This window comes from Aquila chrysaetos, chromosome 11, assembly GCF_900496995.4.
Source record: "Aquila chrysaetos chrysaetos chromosome 11, bAquChr1.4, whole genome shotgun sequence".
NCBI lineage: Eukaryota > Metazoa > Chordata > Aves > Accipitriformes > Accipitridae > Aquila > Aquila chrysaetos.
Genome location: NC_044014.1, coordinates 11,851,223 through 11,870,550, shown reverse-complemented (window position 1 = coordinate 11,870,550; position 19,328 = coordinate 11,851,223). Strand labels below are relative to the sequence as shown.

Genomic DNA, 19,328 nt, shown 5'->3' with positions numbered 1-19,328 from the left:
TATACTGTCACCGGCTTGAGGTGCTGAGGGGGTGTACAGCTTTTCACAGTAAATGCAAAAGGACAACATTAATTTATTCCACATTGTTCTGCATCAGGACTAAAATTTTGCCCTATTTGCCTTTGATTAGCTGGATGCCCTGGCATATTTGAAAGTCTCAGCTATCCACGGTTGAGTGTCTGCTAGCTTGTCTCCAAAGGTTATCCTTCGCATCCTGATCTGCTTGAATCTTGAAGGCACATGATCATCACTGCAGCAGTCAGTCCAGCTCCTGAGTTTTGTCCTTCTCCTTTTGCAGATCTGCAACAAGGTTGTCTTTCTTGGTGTGTCATTCATAAGCTTCATTTTCTGATTGTTCATGGGGTGATTATTCTGCTTCCAACCTAATGTGTTTAGTCAAATTCCTCGGGTGATGCTGCTCCCCTATAAAAACATCAGCTCTACAGCCAAATACTTTTAAAGCACTAGATCTCCCCTGTATTATCCTTTCAAACCATTAGGAAACTTTCTGGTACTTTCAAATGTCAGACAATTCTTTTTGTTTGCTTTTTGTTGGGTTTTTTTTTTTTTTGTTTGCTTTGGCCCTGAGCTAAATTTTACCTGGTCCTTTGTAAATGTACCCTGAGTATTTCTGAACATCACCGTTCCACTGACATGCAGTCATGGGCAGCGGAGCCTGCGCAGGTGCAGGAAAAAGCAAAGCAAGAATAACTGCAAAAGAACCTACCAGTTGTGGCCATTTGTTTCCATTCACATCCAGTGAAAAGAAAATCACCAAAACTGAGTTAAGTGAAAAGTGGTGCCGACTGAAATATTTTTCAAGAAAAGCTGATAGGAAAAGCTCATAGAAGTGAATAGAGACTTACCCAGAAGGCAGATTTCATGTACCCAAGCACTGGAGATTTCTGCTTCAGTCTTCAGCTTCTCTATCCAAACAACAATCGGAGAGAACAACAAGCAAACATGTACAGCAAGCTACAGAAACAGCATTCAGCATAACCTGGGAAAAGCTGATGTGTCAATAATCATAATCTGCCAGACCTGAAGTGCTTTTCATCCTTTTTCTGGACTTTGTAGGTATTTTCCTTCATTAGTTTTGGAAGTCGAGAGAGAGAGTGCTTTCCTGCCTCCCTCCACAGTGTGTTAAGGAGTATGATGTTGCCATTCTTCCTAGATGAAGTCTTTTATTCCTGCAACAGGATACTTACGTTAATTCAATCCTATTTAAGAGCTGACATCTTACTCTTAATGAAATTATTTTTGTATTTTAGTGACCATTTTATTGCTGCTTGCAGAACTATCGCAACACTATCTAGGTCACTATCTAGATCACACTTCATAAACTTGAATTAAAATTCCTGTGCACTATAGTAACAGTAAAAAAAACCAGAGTTTATTCTCCATTATTTCTGGGTTCCTTACCCAGTTTGAGAATAAGCTTGCAGAACTATCGCAACACTATCTAGGTCACTATCTAGATCACACTTCATAAACTTGAATTAAAATTCCTGTGCACTATAGTAACAGTAAAAAAAACCAGAGTTTATTCTCCATTATTTCTGGGTTCCTTACCCAGTTTGAGAATAAGCCATGTTACACACACAGTGGTATCTAAACTGGTTCTGCACTTCGCAGCTTAACTGAGCAGGATGTTTATGCTAGGGCACAACGCTTATGAACAAGCCAACACTGGCCCAGAAGTACTTGTATTATCTAGGTTTTCTGTCTTTCAGTTTTTTCACCCCCTGTTTCCCGTGATAATGGAGGATTGATTATATATTGATTTCACAGAGGATTACATTTAGGGTACTGAATTCGCAAAAGATTAAATTTCAGGTCACGGAGAAACAGACAGGTTTAGGCACGAACCAAAGAAGGGTCTTAGTCGGACTAATAGGCGTATTGACTTGATATAATCTTTTATTCTTAGATGCATTTCCTTGCTACTGTGTAACTATGGTTAATTGAGCTCTTAAAGCAATGAAGTTATAGCTATTTTTGTTATTTGATGCTGAACTATTTGGGGACATGGTATCCTGTGTGTGCCTGGTTCCATCACTTTTCTACTTTATGGTCCCTTTCTTTTTCCTGCGTTCTGCCTGTGACTTTGTCAATCTACCCTCCTAAAAATTAAATATTCTGGCTGTGAGTTCATGTATACCAGAGAACAGCTTCTGATTTATACTCATGCAAGTTTGAACAGCGGTTAGATCAGGGTTTCAGTTTTAGCATGCAGACTCCTACAACTGGAAAACCAAAAAAGGCATTGTAAAAGGTGGGGGTTGTTTTTAATCATATTTGGAGATGCAGTAAGCATATTAACGTCAGCTGAAATTATTCGCTAGGAGTGTTTTTTGCATGAGTGCTCATTAACACCTATGGCATAAATACTTTGAAAAAATCAACAGTTTTAATCTAAAATCATAGACATTTAATAAATTGGACATCAGCAACAGGAAAGTCGGTGTTTTGCCAAGTTCATTGCCAGAATCACCATTAGCTGGCAGTTACACTAACACAAAATTTTACACGAGGGAAAAAACCTACAGATGTGACTTTTCCATGTGCATAAGTAACCACATTCCATATTAGGAGAACAGGAATTTGTATAGCAGTTCGCAGTCGTTCAGTTCTACTGCAAAATCCAGACCCTAAAACTGTGGTGTTTGGCCCACCTACTGTTCTTCCTCTCTTGTGGCAGCACACCAGAAATACTGTAAGGCTCGGACAGAAAACTGTTTTTGTTGATTTCTTGAGTAAGAGAGTCCATGAACCTTAGCCAGTCTGTGGTTGTTCACAAGCAGTGATACACCCACCCATTTATTTCCTTGGAGGACAACCAGTGAAACACCTTGGCATCTGCGTGAGCCTTGTGCTAGTGTGTTCTGGTAAGGCAGGGACCGGCTGGACGTGAGGGCAGTGCTCCTGCCACACCAGATCGTGCCAAGCCAAACACCGTGGTATGAGAGCAAAAGAGAAAAAACCTTGACAAAATGCAGACATGGGGATGAGGACCGTGGCTTTGAAGAGAGTGAATGGAGAAAATCTTTGCAGAGTTTTAAGACCCCATGCTGAATCTGAATGCCAAGTTGTACACTGTATGTATTAGATGCAGAAATAGTAGTGCCTAGTAAAACACACTTGATCCATTTTTACAAGTGATGTAATGTAACTGTGCGAAGTAACACGTTCTTGTGACTATCCACCTTCTAATCCAGGGCCATGCATTAGTGTCATAGCTGTGCTCCTGCTGCCCTCTGAGCCATGAGTCACCATCTTTCACTTCCTCAAATAATTACAGGCAGCAGAGAGCGGCTGTCGCTTGGTCTCTCAAGGGCTTTCTCTGCTGCTGTAACAAGAAGGAGATTCACACAAAGTCACTCTTTCTGTGGATGATTAGTAGACACCTGAGACTCACTTTAAACCTCAGGCAAAGATAGCACTGCATGCTAAACTTGTTGCCACGTGTTGCCTCACCTGTCAGCCAGATCTTAACTTTTCCTTGCTGGAAGATCAGCCATCTATTAGGTACACATCGCTGACCACCCCATGGCCCTCGCTGAACCAGAAAACAAATAATATTGCAAAATTTTCTTCCTTGGGGGAAAGGATGTGAAGCTCTGTTGTTTGTATTTCTCAGAATATAGAGTGTGTAAGTTGATGTGTCTAAACAAGTACTGATTGCCATTCATTTGTAGAAGGTGCTGTTGGTATTACGTTGCTACTAAGTAACTGTGCAACCAAAATATGGCCGGATTCTCCACTGCCCTGCACCTGGTTAGTGCTCCCCATCTGCAAAGTACGTGATAAATGCAAATAACTTAAAATTTTCCAGTTACTGGTGGTAGTATTTTGTACGCATTTACAAGGCTACATACTTGTAAATGACTATGCCAGGTGCAGAGGGGAGGAGAACCTGATTCCCTCCAAAATTAATCTTTCTCCTAAACTAGGATTAATTTTTCAAAGAAGCCAGGATGTTTCTGCTTTCCTCGGTGCGTGTGTAAGCGAGTATGTGTGTGTGTTGGGGGGGGTGCACGGTTTACTGAGGCAGCGCAGGAGCAAGTATTGAAATGGTCTTTGACTCAGCCCTCTCTAATGGACAGACCATGTTACAGAGGAAGCAAGAAGAGCTGGAAGGAATGTTTTCAGTGTTATTTGGTATGAGCAGTGCAATGTGTGCTCCTTCGGTCGTCTGAAATGTCCTCCCTAAATATGTGCAGGTAAAACCTTTTTGTCACACCGTATCGTCGTGTGGCAATTCCCAGTCCTTAATCCTGTGTTGTTACAGCAGCGGGTAAAGCCTTGCTGGGTAGGTCTTGATCCCGCTAGTGCGTGTATTTGGAAGGGGGGAAGCCCAAGATTGATGATCCTTTATTAAAAGCAGGTTCTTTGGTTGGGCCCGGACTGGGGGTTTGCTTTAGGGATGACTCTGTTACTCGAGAAGGTTTATATTGTTGGCTGGGGCGTACTCCTCTCCCGTTTTGCATCAGCTGACAGAGCCTATGTCTGATAAATGACTAGTAACATTTCTGCAGAGGTGCTACTGGCGAGGGATTAAAATAATACGCACGCTTCCCCCCCCCCCCCCCGCCCTGGGGCAGGGGAAAGATTTGATGTCCGTAAAGCACGGGCGGCTACCGCTCGCTCTTCGCCGCGCTGCCCCTTCTTCCCCAAGCGCGGTCCCCGGGGCGAGCCCCGGGCGCGGCCAGGTACGGCCCCAGCCACCCCGCCCCGGGGCCGGGCCGCCTCCGCCGGCGGCGGGGCTCCGTCCCGCCGGGCAGGTGCGGGCGGAGGGAGGGAGCGGGCCCGGCGCCCAGGTGGGGCCGGCGGGAGCGGGCGCGGCCCGCGGGGGGGGCCGGGCCGGGCCGGGGGCGCCGCCCGCCCCTCCAGCGCCGCTGAGGCTCCCGTGCGGCGCCGGCCGCCCCCGGCCGGTAGCGGCAGCGCTCCCGCAGGGCGGGCTCAGCCGCGGCGGCAGCCGCAGGGGGCTGCCTGTCCCGCCGTCGCCAGCCCGCCGGGGGGGGGGCGGCGGGGGGGAGCGCGGTTGCCTCCAGGGCCGGTCCTCTGCCCCCTCCTTCTCTTCCTCCCTCCCTCCCGCCGCCGCGGCGGCGGAGGGGCTGCGCGGCCACCCGCGCCTCCCGCCGCAGGGGCCTCCCCGCGTGGTCCCCGCCGCTGCCATGAGCCAGGACCCGGCCCCCCGCGGCGCTGACCCGCCGGAGAGCGATGCCCGCAGCGGAGCCCCCAGCCGGGGCCCCGGCCGAGGGATGCCGCCGCCGCCGCCCAGCCTGCCCCAGCTCCTCCACAAGTAAGAGCCGCCCCGCGTTCCGCCGGTCGCTCTCCCTCCCCGCCGGCGGTGCCCCCCTGCCCTCCCCCGCGCCCAGACTGACAGCCGGGCGGGCGGAGGGTCGGCCCCGCACCGGCCCCGGCCGCGGCCCCGGCCCTGGAGGAGCGGTGCCCCGCGGGGCTGAGCCTCGCCTCCGCCGCCCGCTGCCGTCCCCACGGATGCGGGGCACGTATCCCCCCTAAAGACCGGCACCCGTCCCGCTCCCCCGCGGAAGTTTTCCGCCCGAGAAGCCGCCCGTGTCGGTTTTCCGAGGGCTCGCCCCGCCACCGCGTCTCCTCCGGGCGGGGGTCCGCCGCCGCCCGGCAGCTCGGTCGGGAAACGTCCCTTCGCCTCGCCGTGGCCGCCGCCGTGTCGGGTCGGCGGGGCGTGCTGCGAGCCCGCCGTGCCCCGCAGCCGCCCCTCTGCCTGCGGGCGGCGGCTCCTCGGCAGGCCCGGAGCGAGGGGGCTCGCCTGTGCCAGAGGCGATCGCATCTCCGCAAAACTGTCGCGGAAAAAGTAACCTGTGCAGGCGCGGAAGGCTTGTTAGTGAGGGCAAGGGTGCGTTTTCCGCCCGGAAAGAGAGGGGGAAAAGTCCTTTCGCAGCGCAGTGGTGCGAGCGATACTTTTCCGGCTAAAGGAGAAGCTTGAAGAGAAGCGTAGTTAGTACGCGAAGCATGAGTAACACTTAAGTTGATCTGTGCTGATTCAGGATGCTTGCACGCACCGTATCTGATTTTTCCCGAGTTGTAACATGTCGAAAGAGATGGGGGCTTTTAACAGAGCGGTAAATCTACTAACGAAGGCCCCGTTACGGAGCCGTTAGAATTGCCTTCTAGTACTTTAAGATTTGCTGCTTGAGTTGGCGAGCAGGGCGCTGGGCAGCGGCGTAGGTTGAGAAGCGCTCTTGACGTTATGTCCCAGGCCACCAACTGGCCTGAGCGTGTGTTTGGCCGCCAAGCAAAGCGCGAGTATGACAAAGCACTGTGGAGCTGCGGCGGCCTCGCCGCTGGGCTTGCGCTGCTTTCCTGCAGCAACCCGGTTATGAAAGGCGCTGGCTCAGGCATCTCCTTTATCAGTTTGTCAACAAAACCCAACCATGTAACTAACGGAGGAGGCGATTTCAATCCTCTCACTTGCATTTGCAAAATACGTACGTGCGCGTATATATTTATATATGCGTGCTACGCTTTAACGTTACAGCAAACTTGGAGTATGAGCGTTACTTTAAGTTGGGAATCGTGTTATCGTTTATAAGTATGTATGAAACTGGACTGTTAAAAGTTGCTGGGGAGTGTGGCCCATAAATTTCTTGATGCTTGGTTTTCTTTTTGACTGTTTGCTTTTAAATCACATCTTGTAACTTAATCGTGAAAACATTAACGGTTCTTGTTACCCATATTTTTATTCCTAATTGGAAATACAGACGTGGGAGTTTGCATTGAAACTGAAACGTTAATGGTCGCTTCCTAAGTCCGCTGGGCAGCAGCAGTGCTACATATGAATTCTTGTGCAACCAGAAGGTAATTTACACTTACTCAAAACCGGTCTTAAATTTTAAACCACGATCTCTGAAGATGGCCCTTATTTCTTCACATTTATCAAGACTTTATGTGGATGTCTTTTGCAATTCAGATAGGTGAAGCTGTCGACGCTGCTTCGTGATTGTATTTCTAATGCAGCGCACGTTACGTACAAAGGCATCGCGTTTTCGCTGGTCATGCCTGCTAGCAAGTTATAGGTAGGAAGACTTGAAATGGTTTCCTTTCGAGCCTATCTTTAATGGAAAGATTTGAGAGAGGTGCCATGTTCTGACCATTCTTTGTCATGGTAATGTGACGCCGAATGGCAAACATCGACCGTCTCCATCTAAGGTCTTGCAACTTGATCGTATGGTTTTGTAACCACACGGCATAATTTGGTGTGCGCCTCTGTGTTTACCTGATAAGTAATAAATCTCAACCCTGCATTTAATTGGAAATGCAGACAAATTATATTTTGCTTTATGGATAATAACTTGCTGTTTTATAATCTGAATTGGATATTCAGTGATTGTTAGGAAGAGAGATGTTAGGGAATACCTTAAATTGGTCTTCTGAATTTATTTCTAATATATTAGAACAGGTATTACGACTGGCAAAAGAGGATGGAAAGGAAAGCAGTGATTCTTCTACAAAATGAAGTTGTGGCACTACTAGGAAAGAAAACATTGACCTCTTTTCCCGAGCATTTTGATTTTCTTCACTCTTTTTTTTTTTTAACAATTGCTGTCTTTTTGCTTTGCAAGCTGCAGTAAACAAGTGTGCAGTTGCAGAATGCTAATTCAGAGCCGTGTAGGTCAGAATGTTGCATGGTGTTTAACTGGATCTCCCTGTTTCAACACTTCTATTTTTCATTATACTGTTTAAACTTAAAAAGCTCTCTGGATTCCTTCTTCCTTTCCCCCAGTACTTTTGTTAGAAATTTTTAGAGATGTTAGGTGAAGACCAATATAATTTAAAAAAATTACTTCCTATATGGGCAGCTGGTAAACTTTCACTGTGAACACTGAGCACTGAACAAAGATTAAAATTTAGCGAAACTGGAGATCTGAAATGTTTTTGGTAGCAGCTACACTGGGTGAACTCGTGCAATGCAGGTAGCATGTACCATATTCTTTAAGTGCCTCTCTGCTTTAACATTTATAATGTAATTTTAATATTAAAATATAACTGAATCCCTCGTTTGAAATTCCTTGCTGATAGTACCTGAATACAGTAAGATACAAACTGAAATATGCTGCCTACATGTTGTATTTTTCCCCCAAGTGACAACGTCATTTCGGTTGATAATGAAGGTCCAATCATAAGATTTACAGAGCAGTTAAAGCTTTCTATCTATGCAGGTTGTTGTGATGTTGGATGGGAAAATACTTCTTATTTTCTGAAAGTAAAAGTCTTATTACAGTCGAAGCCCTTAAGTTGTAGAGCAGAGAATGAAAAGCCGGTGGGGAAGGGAAACCTGAATTTACACACTACGGAGGATGACTTACAAAAACATACGCTTGCATACGAAATAAAGTGGAAGACCGAGAAGAAGGAGGACAGTTGTAATGGTGTTGGTTAGTGTTCATAACTGGTTTCTACTAGGGTTGTGTGGAAGGAGTGGAAATGCAGGGTAGGGTCTGTAGTCCCAGCAAGTGAAACACGTATGGGAAATCTCTGAAAAGCCCTCAAATACCTATTCTGCACAGAAAGGTTTTAATGTGTTTTGGAACTGCTGGTTTGGGGGGGGGCGTTCCCCCTCTTTCGGTAAGTCTCCTTTTATGGGAAGATTTTTGTTTCTAATTTGCAGTTACATTGCAAAATGTAATTTTTAGGTGACAGCTCAGTGTGTGACAGATTTTGGCACCTGCTGTTAGATTGACTGGAGTGCCTAAGCAGCATGAGAGAGTGGAGACTCCTATTAATAATTGCAGGTGTGTGATTCATTGCAGTCTGATGGAGCAACTAGCTGGAAATAACTGAGAGAAAGGACCGAGTGGTGGCTGTGGGCTAACTATAAAGATGTTGCATGAAGAGTGCCTTCTGTGAGAGTTCTTGCTTAAAACATGCTGCAAGTAAACTCCATAATTATAGGAGACCTAATTGTATTGAAATGCAATCTCTTTGTATGTTTTAATGGCTGGTTGCATGCTTTCAGTTCTAATGATTTGTCATGGGTAATATCTGTCCAGTGGAAATGAAGGAGTTTTTAACTCCCTGTGTCAATACAGGAATATACGTTTGTTTTACAAATTGAATAAAGATGTCTTAAAACAATGGGGGGAAAAACCAAAGTTAATATTTTTTTTTCTAAGGGGCTGTGCCCTGGAGATTTTGAGCTCCTCTGAAAGGAAGATGGAATTTCCAACATCTGCGCCCGAGTCGTCATCAGTTTGTGCCAGTTCTTGGGGCAGACAGGAGTAAGCAGGCTGGTGCTGAATGCTTTGAGTCCTTTATTTCCTATAGCAGCGAGGAGGAAGCTTGTTGGGAAAAATAACCTCCAACTTATTTTTTTTTAAACTTAAAGCCGTTACATTAAGCATGTGATTTTTATTTGCTTCCTTGTGTGTTTGTTTTGTGTAAAGTGTGGGATTTTCTTTTTCTTTTTTCTTTCTTTTTTTTTCCCCAACTCAAGGTCTCTCAGGAGAGATAAAATATGAAATGTACTCCCATTATATACATTAGTCATGGCAAATAGTTTGGCGTATATGGCAAAGGCTAAACTGATACTTAACAAGGGGACATTAGGAGAAACACTGGTTTTACTGTTTCTCTTCTTACTGTTACTGATCCAGGCTTTCTATATTTATTTGCCTTTTAAAGTACATCTCCAGAATCTGAGTTGCTTCCCTACTGGACAGAGCCCTGAAAACTCAGGGAGTTTGTGCTGTAACAACTGTAACAGCCCTGAATGGGGATGAAAACAAAACAGAAAGTGCTGGAGCTGTCTTAGCTGAGAAGCTTTACCAAAACAAGGGACAGGAGCTGAAAAAGCAAACTGCATGGTGTGGGACTAGCCAGAGAATGTGGGAACTAAAGCCGTGTTATTAAACTCTTCCTTCTGTTTCCCATTCCTCGTCTCCGTATGTTACAAAACACACAGCGAGGGAACCTCAGTTTTCTTGCAATTATCTGGCTCCTTGCTGTGTAATTTTTGAGACTCTTCTTAGACCTCACCTGACGTTAAAATCAGAACTTAAAATGTGTGTACCAAATGTGTGTGTGCATGGGGGGGCAGGGACAGGGACACCTGGGGGGTGCTTCACTTTTAAGTTTAGTTGCTTACAAAAAGTAGCATCAGCGATGATAATTACCTTCAAGTCAGGGAATGAAAATTTCTCTTTTCTCTTAACATTTCCTTTTCTTAACATTTCTCATTTAAAATAACCTTTTTTTTTTTTTTTTTTTTTTTTTTTTTTATGGAAACCAATGACCGCTCCTGTATGTCAGGTGTGACCCAAAGCTTAAAGATTAATTAATCATATAGATGTTCTCTGTTTTAAACAAAAATGACTGAAAGTGTGGGTTTCTTTGTCTTGAAATCTTTTGTCATTGTGTTTGGGTCTTTTTCTGTTTAGTTTTTTTTTTCAAACTTCATTTAAAACCCAACAGCTTATTGGGACAAAAGCACAATAAAATTGAATTTAAGGCTTGAAGAGAGAGCACAGAGGTACAAAGTGGAAGGGGGTCAGAAAAAAGAATTTAGAAGGAATGCCTTGCACGCAAACATCTCCATGTAATCTGGCTTGTATTATCAGTTATCAGTAGTTGCCCAGAAATGTCAAAATTCTGTCACATATTTTAGTGGAGAGAGAGATAACAGCAGTGATATCAACTTGAGTAAAAAGTTAAATAATACGTACTTTATAAGAGGCAATGTAATAAGTGGGTTTTGGACCACAACACCTGGCAATGGAGTTGTCTTTACTGAAATTAAGTTGCCTGGATGTTGCTCTTTTATTGGAAATTTAATACTACTGTTCCCATCAATGGGAAGACTGGGAAATGTGTTCTTTTGGTTTTCCTGTTAATTCAGCCCTTGTCCATTCAAAGCTGCGTGTATCTAACTGAGTAGTTACGTGTGACCTGCTGAGCTACTGCTACGCTGTGGTGCTAAATCTTTCGAACCCCATTTGAAGGAAAGGAAAATGGAGATGGGTGAAAAGCTCAATACCTTTTAGTTCTGATTCTTTCTGGGGGCTGTCAAAATGGGAGGAACTAGATCTTCAAAGATATATTTATACTTCGTAAAGGACTGCAGAAATTTATTTAGGAGGGTCAATGATGGATTGTTTGCATGAAATAATAATTTTGGTCACTTAAATAGTCCTTCAAATAGAATCTGCTTTTTCTGAAGAGTAAGCTGTCTTGATTAATTTTTTTTATTTAAACAAACTTCTTTGATCTGATTTGCAGCTACATACTTTTTCAGACTGACTTTATTCCCCTGAATATACTCCCCCCTTTTTTCCCCCTCTTCATCCTTTGTAACATTTTATAGTTGATTTAAGGATGTAATCGCTCTGTTAGCCTCTGCCCCTCTATGTCCAGCTGCTTTCTCTTTGTCACACTAATGACCCGTCACAGTGAAGCTGTCACTAGACGCACTGGGTGAAACCCGAAAACCTGCCCCTTTGGGTTTTAGAAACATTTAATATCTGTCCCGTTCTGACAACTCAAGCCTACCCTGTTTTACAAATGCCTCTTGCCTATTTAGAAAAAATGCCGAATAAAAGCATTGGGTATTCTGTTGCAGGAAGGGGGCAAAGGCTTGTTTTCTTAATGGATCGGTATTTATGAGCGCGCAGGCAATTATTTTGTTGCAGCCTTACTGCATTTGTGTGTGTGTAGACTTGTGAAATGTGAGTTTAACTGATATTAATTGTACCACAAGCTGCGTATTTACTTCGTGCATCTGGGGAACTACAAGGAAGATGGATTTGTTGTTAGTTTTCTGCATGCCCGTGTTGGGAGATGAGGTGAACGGGCAGCGAGCGGCACTGGGGTGGAGTTGCGCTGTGTGGCTGTTGAGCTACATGATGCTGTTCGATTTGTCCTCCATCATCTCTGTTGTTTAAAGATGTGCAGGTGTCTCACCAGCCTTTGCGGAATGCTCCAAAGATGCCATGAGCTCTGCCTGACTCTGGGGGTGATGGGAATCTGCAGCTATACTGGTTGTGAAGTGTAGTCCATCTCTTGTGTGGTCTTAACTCTAAAATCTGTGTTACGTGAAATGTTAATGATGGTGACTGCTTTAAGAAGGATGGGAGAATATTCTGCTTCATCACTTGTGGATAAACTTCTTCCTAGGAAAAGACAGAGAGAGGACAAGGAAGCGTTTAACTCCTGTTCCCTTGAGTAATGTCTTCTGCTGGCCAGGATGGACGGAGAAAATGGTATTGTGGGCAGGTTATGAGCAAGCTCCCTGGCTGATTTCTGATCACCTGGTCCCCTCCCTGGCTTACTGGCTTTTGAGATACCAAAAGCATCTGATGTTATCTAGTCTTAGCTTTCCTCAACTTGCCATAAATCTTGTGATTTTCTGTACAGTAGGCTGCGGAGTGTTAGAATTCAGGCAGTGTAAAATGTTGATAGTGTCAAAATCTACAGTTTTACACTTTGTGGCTTTTTTCCTGGAGGCGGGGAGATGTGTGAGTTGATGGTGTCTGTGAGCTAGGGCCACTTCTTTGGAAATGTGCAGGAGTTGCTCTCGCATTTTTACTTACATTTGAATCTTTGTTTTAAGAAATAGACTTTTAAGTACCCCTGCAACAAGTGGCTTGATGGCTGATGTTTCCTTTACTGAGATGATAAATACTCTTCCATGGATTTTTGCATATTGTATAGTTGAAAAGCAGTAGTAAATTGACCACAGTCTGTTTCTGCAGTAGGAAGTACTATTTCCATCTCTGCTGATCAACATGTTCTCCTCTTACGGGAAGATGTGCTAAGTAATTTTATTAGGTTGATGACACATACAGTGCATTACACTTGACCAACTTTTATTGTTCTCTTTTTGGCCTCAGTTTTTTTAAAAAAAATGTAAAATAAAATTGCAAAATACTTACTGAGAACAAAATGCTGTATAATGCTTTAGTACTGTCTTTTTCACCCTGCTTTCTGCTCTGCCTGGAACTAGAGTGAGAGCAGATTAACTTCTGGTACGAAGAAGTTTGCTCCGGTCCCTGCAGAGCTGTGCATAGCTATGTGTGTTTGCGTGGTTTGCAGCCTGGATGCCACTGCAGAGATTGTCAGAGATTTCCTCTGCTCCCCCACCTAAAATTCTTTATCAGAGATTATGCACAATTCAGAATGAGGATGGGATTTGGAGAAAAGATGACTCTTGTCTCCTGACGCCGTAGAGAGAAATATTAGCAAACTAAGGTGAGATTTTTTTTCAGCCCTGGGCTCCTCTTATCTTCCAAACTCTTCCATTAACACATCTTAACATTCACACCCCTGCTATCCATGTGCTGTGCGCCATGCATTTGTGCCCCACTCATGGCACATTCTTGTAAGGTCACCTACAGCTTTCCACCGTCCTGCCAACCAACAGTGAAACATTGGGCTCTTTTCTTTATTTACCACTTCATTCAAGGTAGCTATTCTATCCTGTAGCAACACCTTCTCATGGTACAGGCAGGGCTTACCCTTTTGCTGGCATCTTTCTGTTGACTCTCGTTGAGATGGCCCAAGACGTTTGCGTCAGGTTACTCTTGACGTGCATTATGCTTAGGAAAGTGTCATTGATGTGTCTAGAGGTGAACATGTTTGTAAGTAATACAGAAGAATAGTGGTTGACTGGGGTGGTGTTTATAGGTACCTCTGTTGGCAGCATGGGCAAACAGGTTCATAGGTAAAGTGGGGTAAACAAAAGAATTAAAGTTCTGTGGTACTTGAATCCAAGTCAGCTCTTGCATTTGCTGCACTGTTCTGGATATTACTTGAACACACCTTCTCTTTTCCAGCTCATGGAGAAACAGAAAGTGCTAACTAACTACTTCAAATCTGACAATAACATTTAAGTTAATCACACATCAGTATATCTTTGGTAGGTCAGACTTCTAAAAGACAAGGGATCATTACTGTTCAACCTAGGTTTTGTAGGTTTTCTGCATTGCAAAGTATTAAAGAATTGAATTTCCCTCCAAAAAAAGGGAGTAAAATGGAAATTTGCAAGGGCTAGAAGTGATTTAGTCATTTTGTTTAGGTGGTTAAAGTCTATCTGTGTAGAGTAAAGCAACACCTCTTATATATTACATATTTATGTTAGATGGCCAAGCGAGGTTGCTTGTCAGTGGTAAATAATTCCTCTTTGGATGTAGTGTATATACTGTGAGACTGATCTTGCAAAGCCTTATCCATACACATGAGGATTATTTATGTGTGTAAGGCTTTAGAGGATCAGATCCTATCATCTAAGTCTGCAAGGCTTTATGACTGTTTACTGCTTGTTTGGTTTTGGGTTTTTTTTTTTGCCAGGTCACTAGGAATCCTGCACAGAAATGTTAGGAACAGTAATTGCTGGTAGGAGAGACCTAATACAGTAGAAGCTAAAGAAAATAATAGAAAGTTACCTTGTGTTCCAGCATTGAAACTTCTCTTTTAAAAGAGAGCATGGAGCTGTGCAGGGAGGAGTATGCATCCACGCTCTTCTGTGCTTCTTAATAGCATATTAATGGTCTGACATGTTTTAAAACCAATACTCTGGCGTGTTAAAGCCTCCCTAGCTGTATTTGTAGATTTGGAGGTGGAGAGGGGTTTACAGAGAGCCTGTCAGCTTTTCTGCACAGTGTTGCCCTTACTGGTGGCCATCACTGCTGTCTTCTAATTTGTGCTGAGCATTTGGGAGAAAAAAGGCACGGTCTTACATCTAAGTTGGCTGCTTGCTTTGTTTTCCGTGTAAGTTCTCAGGATGGGGATTTTTGTTGTTGTTCTTACATTTGCTGCAGTATTTTAATAGAATAACATGAAAATAACAGAATTTTGCGGTATTTCCCCTTATATTCAAAGGAGCTTTTATAAATTTGATGAAGATCCCATTTTATCCTAACTCATATGGCAAGGACATAAAATATCGGCAACTAAGATTACTTCCTGGATTGCTGGCATAATTTATGGGGGTAACCTGCTCTAAACTGCAAGACAGCCGTTTGTAGCCTTTTCTGTACAACATGCTGTCTCTTACTGTGCATTTTGGCAGTACTTGGCACTGCTCGGTTTGTAACCTCCTCCTGCTCTGTAGAATGTAAGACCCTTTTACACAAAGATGCAAACACACAGAAGAGAGACTCCCCACACGTTTCTTATTGATCTGTTTAGTATGATAGATTTGTCTTTTGTGTGTCCTTCTTTGAAGCAGTAAAACCTACTGTTTTGCTTTCGCGCTTCTATAATTTCAAGACGTATTACGTGAAAGTTGGTAGCAGTGTTCCAAAGCCGAGGACTTGATTGGCAAGTTTTATCTGTGAGTAAATTTTCACAGCTGAGCCATAAATCCCTGACAGACCATTACGAGCTTCAGAGCGGCTCTGGCAAGCTCCCCTACAATAATTGTAGTTTTAAGTTTGTTATATTTAGTTTTCTTACCTCTTAGCTGGATGCCAGGGGGACCTCACTAGAAGCAAACCAGCTCTTTATCTACTTTTTCTTCCAAGTTGGCAGTTTGTACAAGTAGCACAGCGTGGAAGGAGGGCTTGCTGGTTGACTCCCAGTGGACAAGGCAGAGACTGTCCAAGGATGTGGCTTGTGACAAACGGACCCCAGATCTGGGGTTAGACATTTCAGTAATTCCAGGAGACTTAGAATACATCATTTCTCACCTCCCACCTCCAGCCCCTGCTCTTAAGAAGTAACAGAATCATCAAGGGAGGCAGAAAAAATGCTTCTTCAAGCTTAAATGTGACAGAGTTGTATATAACTCTGTGAGACAGAGACAGAGAGGCAGCTCTTAATTTAAATTCCCTGAAGTAATTGTACTTATTTTTCTCTAGCGAAGCTGGCAGAGTGACCAGCTTTTAGGAGTGACCGCTACAGTAAGAACAGAACTGCCTGGGTGCCAGCGGTGAGAGCAGCAGGCGGTTCTTTCGGGTGCCAGGGTTTGATGGTAATGATGTTGCCGGAGCAGCTGGAAGCCTGGCTTCGAGACCGCATCCCCTTTAGGCTCATTGCTCTCCATGCACGCAGTAAAACCAGTGCTATAGCGACGACATTGCACCTTTGATAAGCCCTGGAGAACGCTTCTTATATAGTAGGGCCCCAGCGGGCAGCCTGATAAAGCCAGAGGAGAGGTTCCTATCGTCCCCCTGGGTCTGGATCCTGTTGGATGGGCTCTGGAAGCAAACTCATACTTGGCTGCTTGTTTGAGCAATTAATGAATGTTTTGTACATTTTCTGCTGAAATCTGAACTGCTTTGCCAAGGATGTAGTTGCCACTTGGTGGAGGCTGATGTATTACCTTGCTGAAGGGACAAGGGGACTGTGTAGAAGGAGGGGGGGGTGTCTGCATGGTAAACTCTTCCGAAGGAATATTCTTTCCCTTTCTAGAAGAGGGAATCTTTATCCTCTTTATCCTCCACTACATAAAACCAGCCTCGCATACCTATAACCCATGAATGATTTCTTTACACAGGAGGTGACAGAGAAGCATTATCTGAACTATTTATGAAAAGGAAAGGAAGAAGAATTGGTGGTGGTCTTCTAATTGAATTTTCTTTTTTTTTTTTTTTTTTTTTTTTTTTTTTTTTGAGCAAGAAAAGCGGAAATTTCATTCACATTAAAAGCTCCTTCAAACAAAAGTTCCTTCATGTTAACGTTTTAATTTAGGAGGATCAGAAGCTTTGTTGATTAGGGTCTTGTTAGGATAAAGACAGAGTAAGTAACTATAAATAGCGATACAGTGAGTGATGACCTTGCCCTACAAACTTTGTGTTGAACTTAAGCGGTAGAAGGTAAAAATACCAGCAGACAACCTTCTTGCAAGGAGGCATCTCTTAAAATAGAGGGATCTTCAGTAAAAGAAACGGAATTGGTCATCTCTTCAGTCCTTAGTTTCAAGTGCTTTAACTGCATTTGATGCAAGAAGTCAAGTGGAAGATGGCATTCCTGTGGTGGGAATAGAGTGCTGTTGATGCCTGGGCCGGTTGTGGTATCTGACACTTAAACTAGAAATGCTAGGAGTGATAAGAGTAAATGAGCTAATTACATGTGTACAAATGAAATGCAGAGCATGCTTCAGCTGGAAGAAGAGACGATGCCCTTCATCTGTGTATCATAATGGAAAAAAGTTTGTGGAAAAATACACAAGTTCTAACATGAATTGGGGTTAGGTAGGATTGTGGGAAAAAAATATAGTAATTAAAAACGCAAAATGGTGTTAAGATTAAAACCAAAAGATAGCAGTTGTATGGGTGTAAGCAAACTATACACATCTTCCTAGGTTCACCTGCATTAAGTGTTGTGCTCTGCTTTATTTCCTCAAGAACTGAATGGACGGGAAGCAGGTCACTAAGAGGGCAGTATGGACCTCCTACGCTTTTGGGGAAACAGTTCACTAAGATAGTGGCCTATAGATAAGGATGGCAGGGCATCCTTGCCTAGTAATTGCTGACCAGCAGGATGTTAATGCAAACTTCCACTAACACGCATTTCATCTCCCTGGCAAGTAAAATTTGCAAATGCTTATTCACCGAAGTAGCTGGAGTGAATTAGTGACCAGTACTTACACATGTAAGAAGTTTACAGGTGGAGCATAAGATGAATCCATAATTAAAGGCCAAACATAAGAGGGGGCAGATGAATCTAGAGTCTTACTGCTGATTGTTGCTCTAAAATAAAAGTAAGGGAATGTAACTGTAGAAGACGAGGGGAGCAGTTTAGCAGGCTTGTTTTCACTGCAGGGTTAATTCAGACTCCTGCCTAGTTTTTAACCATTACCATCTATCAAAGAAAATTAGTCTTAGTTAAAAAGGTGCTTTTCAGACAGATGAGGATTTGGGGGAGAATCTGACCTTCACTTGGATAGCTGACACTTTGGGAAGAATATGTTGGGAAAATAATCTGCATGGTAGTTATCCGCCGTTTCCACCATTCCCTGAAGGGCAGAAAAATAGCGTCCATGTGACGGTATTGACCAGGAGGGGTTTCAGCCCTGCCCCGCTGCGAGAATTTGCCAGACTGAAACAGTGTTCGATGGGCCAGGACCTGCTATGGGTTAGGTTAATCAGAGATACGTCAGGAAGGTGAAGTGTGCGAGGGAGCCATACCCAGAAGAAGAATCTATCTTTCTTTATGTGGGGAAAAGCCTATGTACTTCTCTCCAGCTTCTTTGGGAGAGCCTAGGCGTTATGCTGGCATTAAGTCGTTATTTTTTTTCCTCCCTTTCTGCAGTGCAGTCTTGGTCTAGCTGGTATCAATGTTTTTTTTTCCAGCTATTAATTAAAATGAGAATGAAGTTAAACTTATCTCAAGGTGCAAACTCAGTTGTTTGCTTTTCCCTCCTCATGAGAGAAAAAGTAGCATACGTATAGCTTTAGTAGTTGCAAGAGGTGACTGATGGGAAAACTAAACCCAATACACTAAATAAGTGTCTTTTCCTGCGTGGATGTTGTTTACCTGTGAAGTGGCTGGGGCAGTCGGGAGGTTCTCCAACTTGTGTATATGTCGTTGAGAGTACAAGTGATTTGAAGAAACAAACCAGAACTTCTTCCTGATTGAAAGGGTGCCTAGACTTATCTAGGGCTACAGCAGGATATTAATAGAACATACTGCATTTCCTTCGCATAAAAATACGAAGGGCACTTTGCTGAGAAAAAATACTGCTGTGCCTTTCTGTCTTTGGGACCGGCTCATCACCCAGCTAAAATTAAAAGGTGAAGTCAGGCAGTTCTTGCTCTCTATTTTTAAACTGCTTCAGCATATGAATGTGAGTGTGAAATCTTTCTTTAGGCCTCTCTTAACTTAATTACCTACTTATTCAAAATATTCTCTTCTCAAATTGCTGAGCTATAATTATATTCATCTTTTCTGTGGACACACTTTAGCTACTTGGTGTTTGTTTAATTAGTTTTATGCTTAATTTGTAGTTCTGTAGTTATTTACAGTGATGGAAGCCTCGTGGCAAGTGCTTAAAATCTATTTTGATCTGTTAAAAAAATTAGCAAGTAGATGATGTTTTTGTATATCTGTTCCATGTTTTTCTTCTGGAAAATATTACGAGGAAGCCCACTTTAAAAAAAACCAAAACAGTAAAAAGCATTTAAACAAATAATTTTCATTTGACCTTAATAATAGAAAATGACATAATAACTGAAAATGTTTTGTTGCGCTTTCATTTCTTCAAATCTTTTGTTCTGTGCAAGCTTATTCCTATTTTATTTTGTTTATATGCCTTTTCTTTTGTTTGGGTGGAAGGGGTGATCTGGCCCCGGCACAGGAGGTGCCGCGGAACTGCTTATAAACCACAGCTGCGTCCCTTTTTTCTGCGG

General features: G+C 43.5%; 1 protein-coding gene across 2 annotated transcripts in view; it reads left to right on the top strand.

Moving 5' to 3' along the window:
* Positions 1 to 5,060: 5,060 nt before the first annotated feature.
* The window catches only part of RBM20 (RNA binding motif protein 20), a 108,943-nt gene continuing 94,675 nt past the window's right edge, over positions 5,061 to 19,328 (top strand). For both annotated transcript variants that reach the window (XM_030030466.1, XM_030030464.1), the window contains exon 1: positions 5,061 to 5,305. In XM_030030466.1, the coding sequence (XP_029886326.1) occupies positions 5,178 to 5,305 (128 nt within the window). In that variant the 5' untranslated portion in view covers positions 5,061 to 5,177. The remainder of the gene's footprint in view (positions 5,306 to 19,328) is intronic.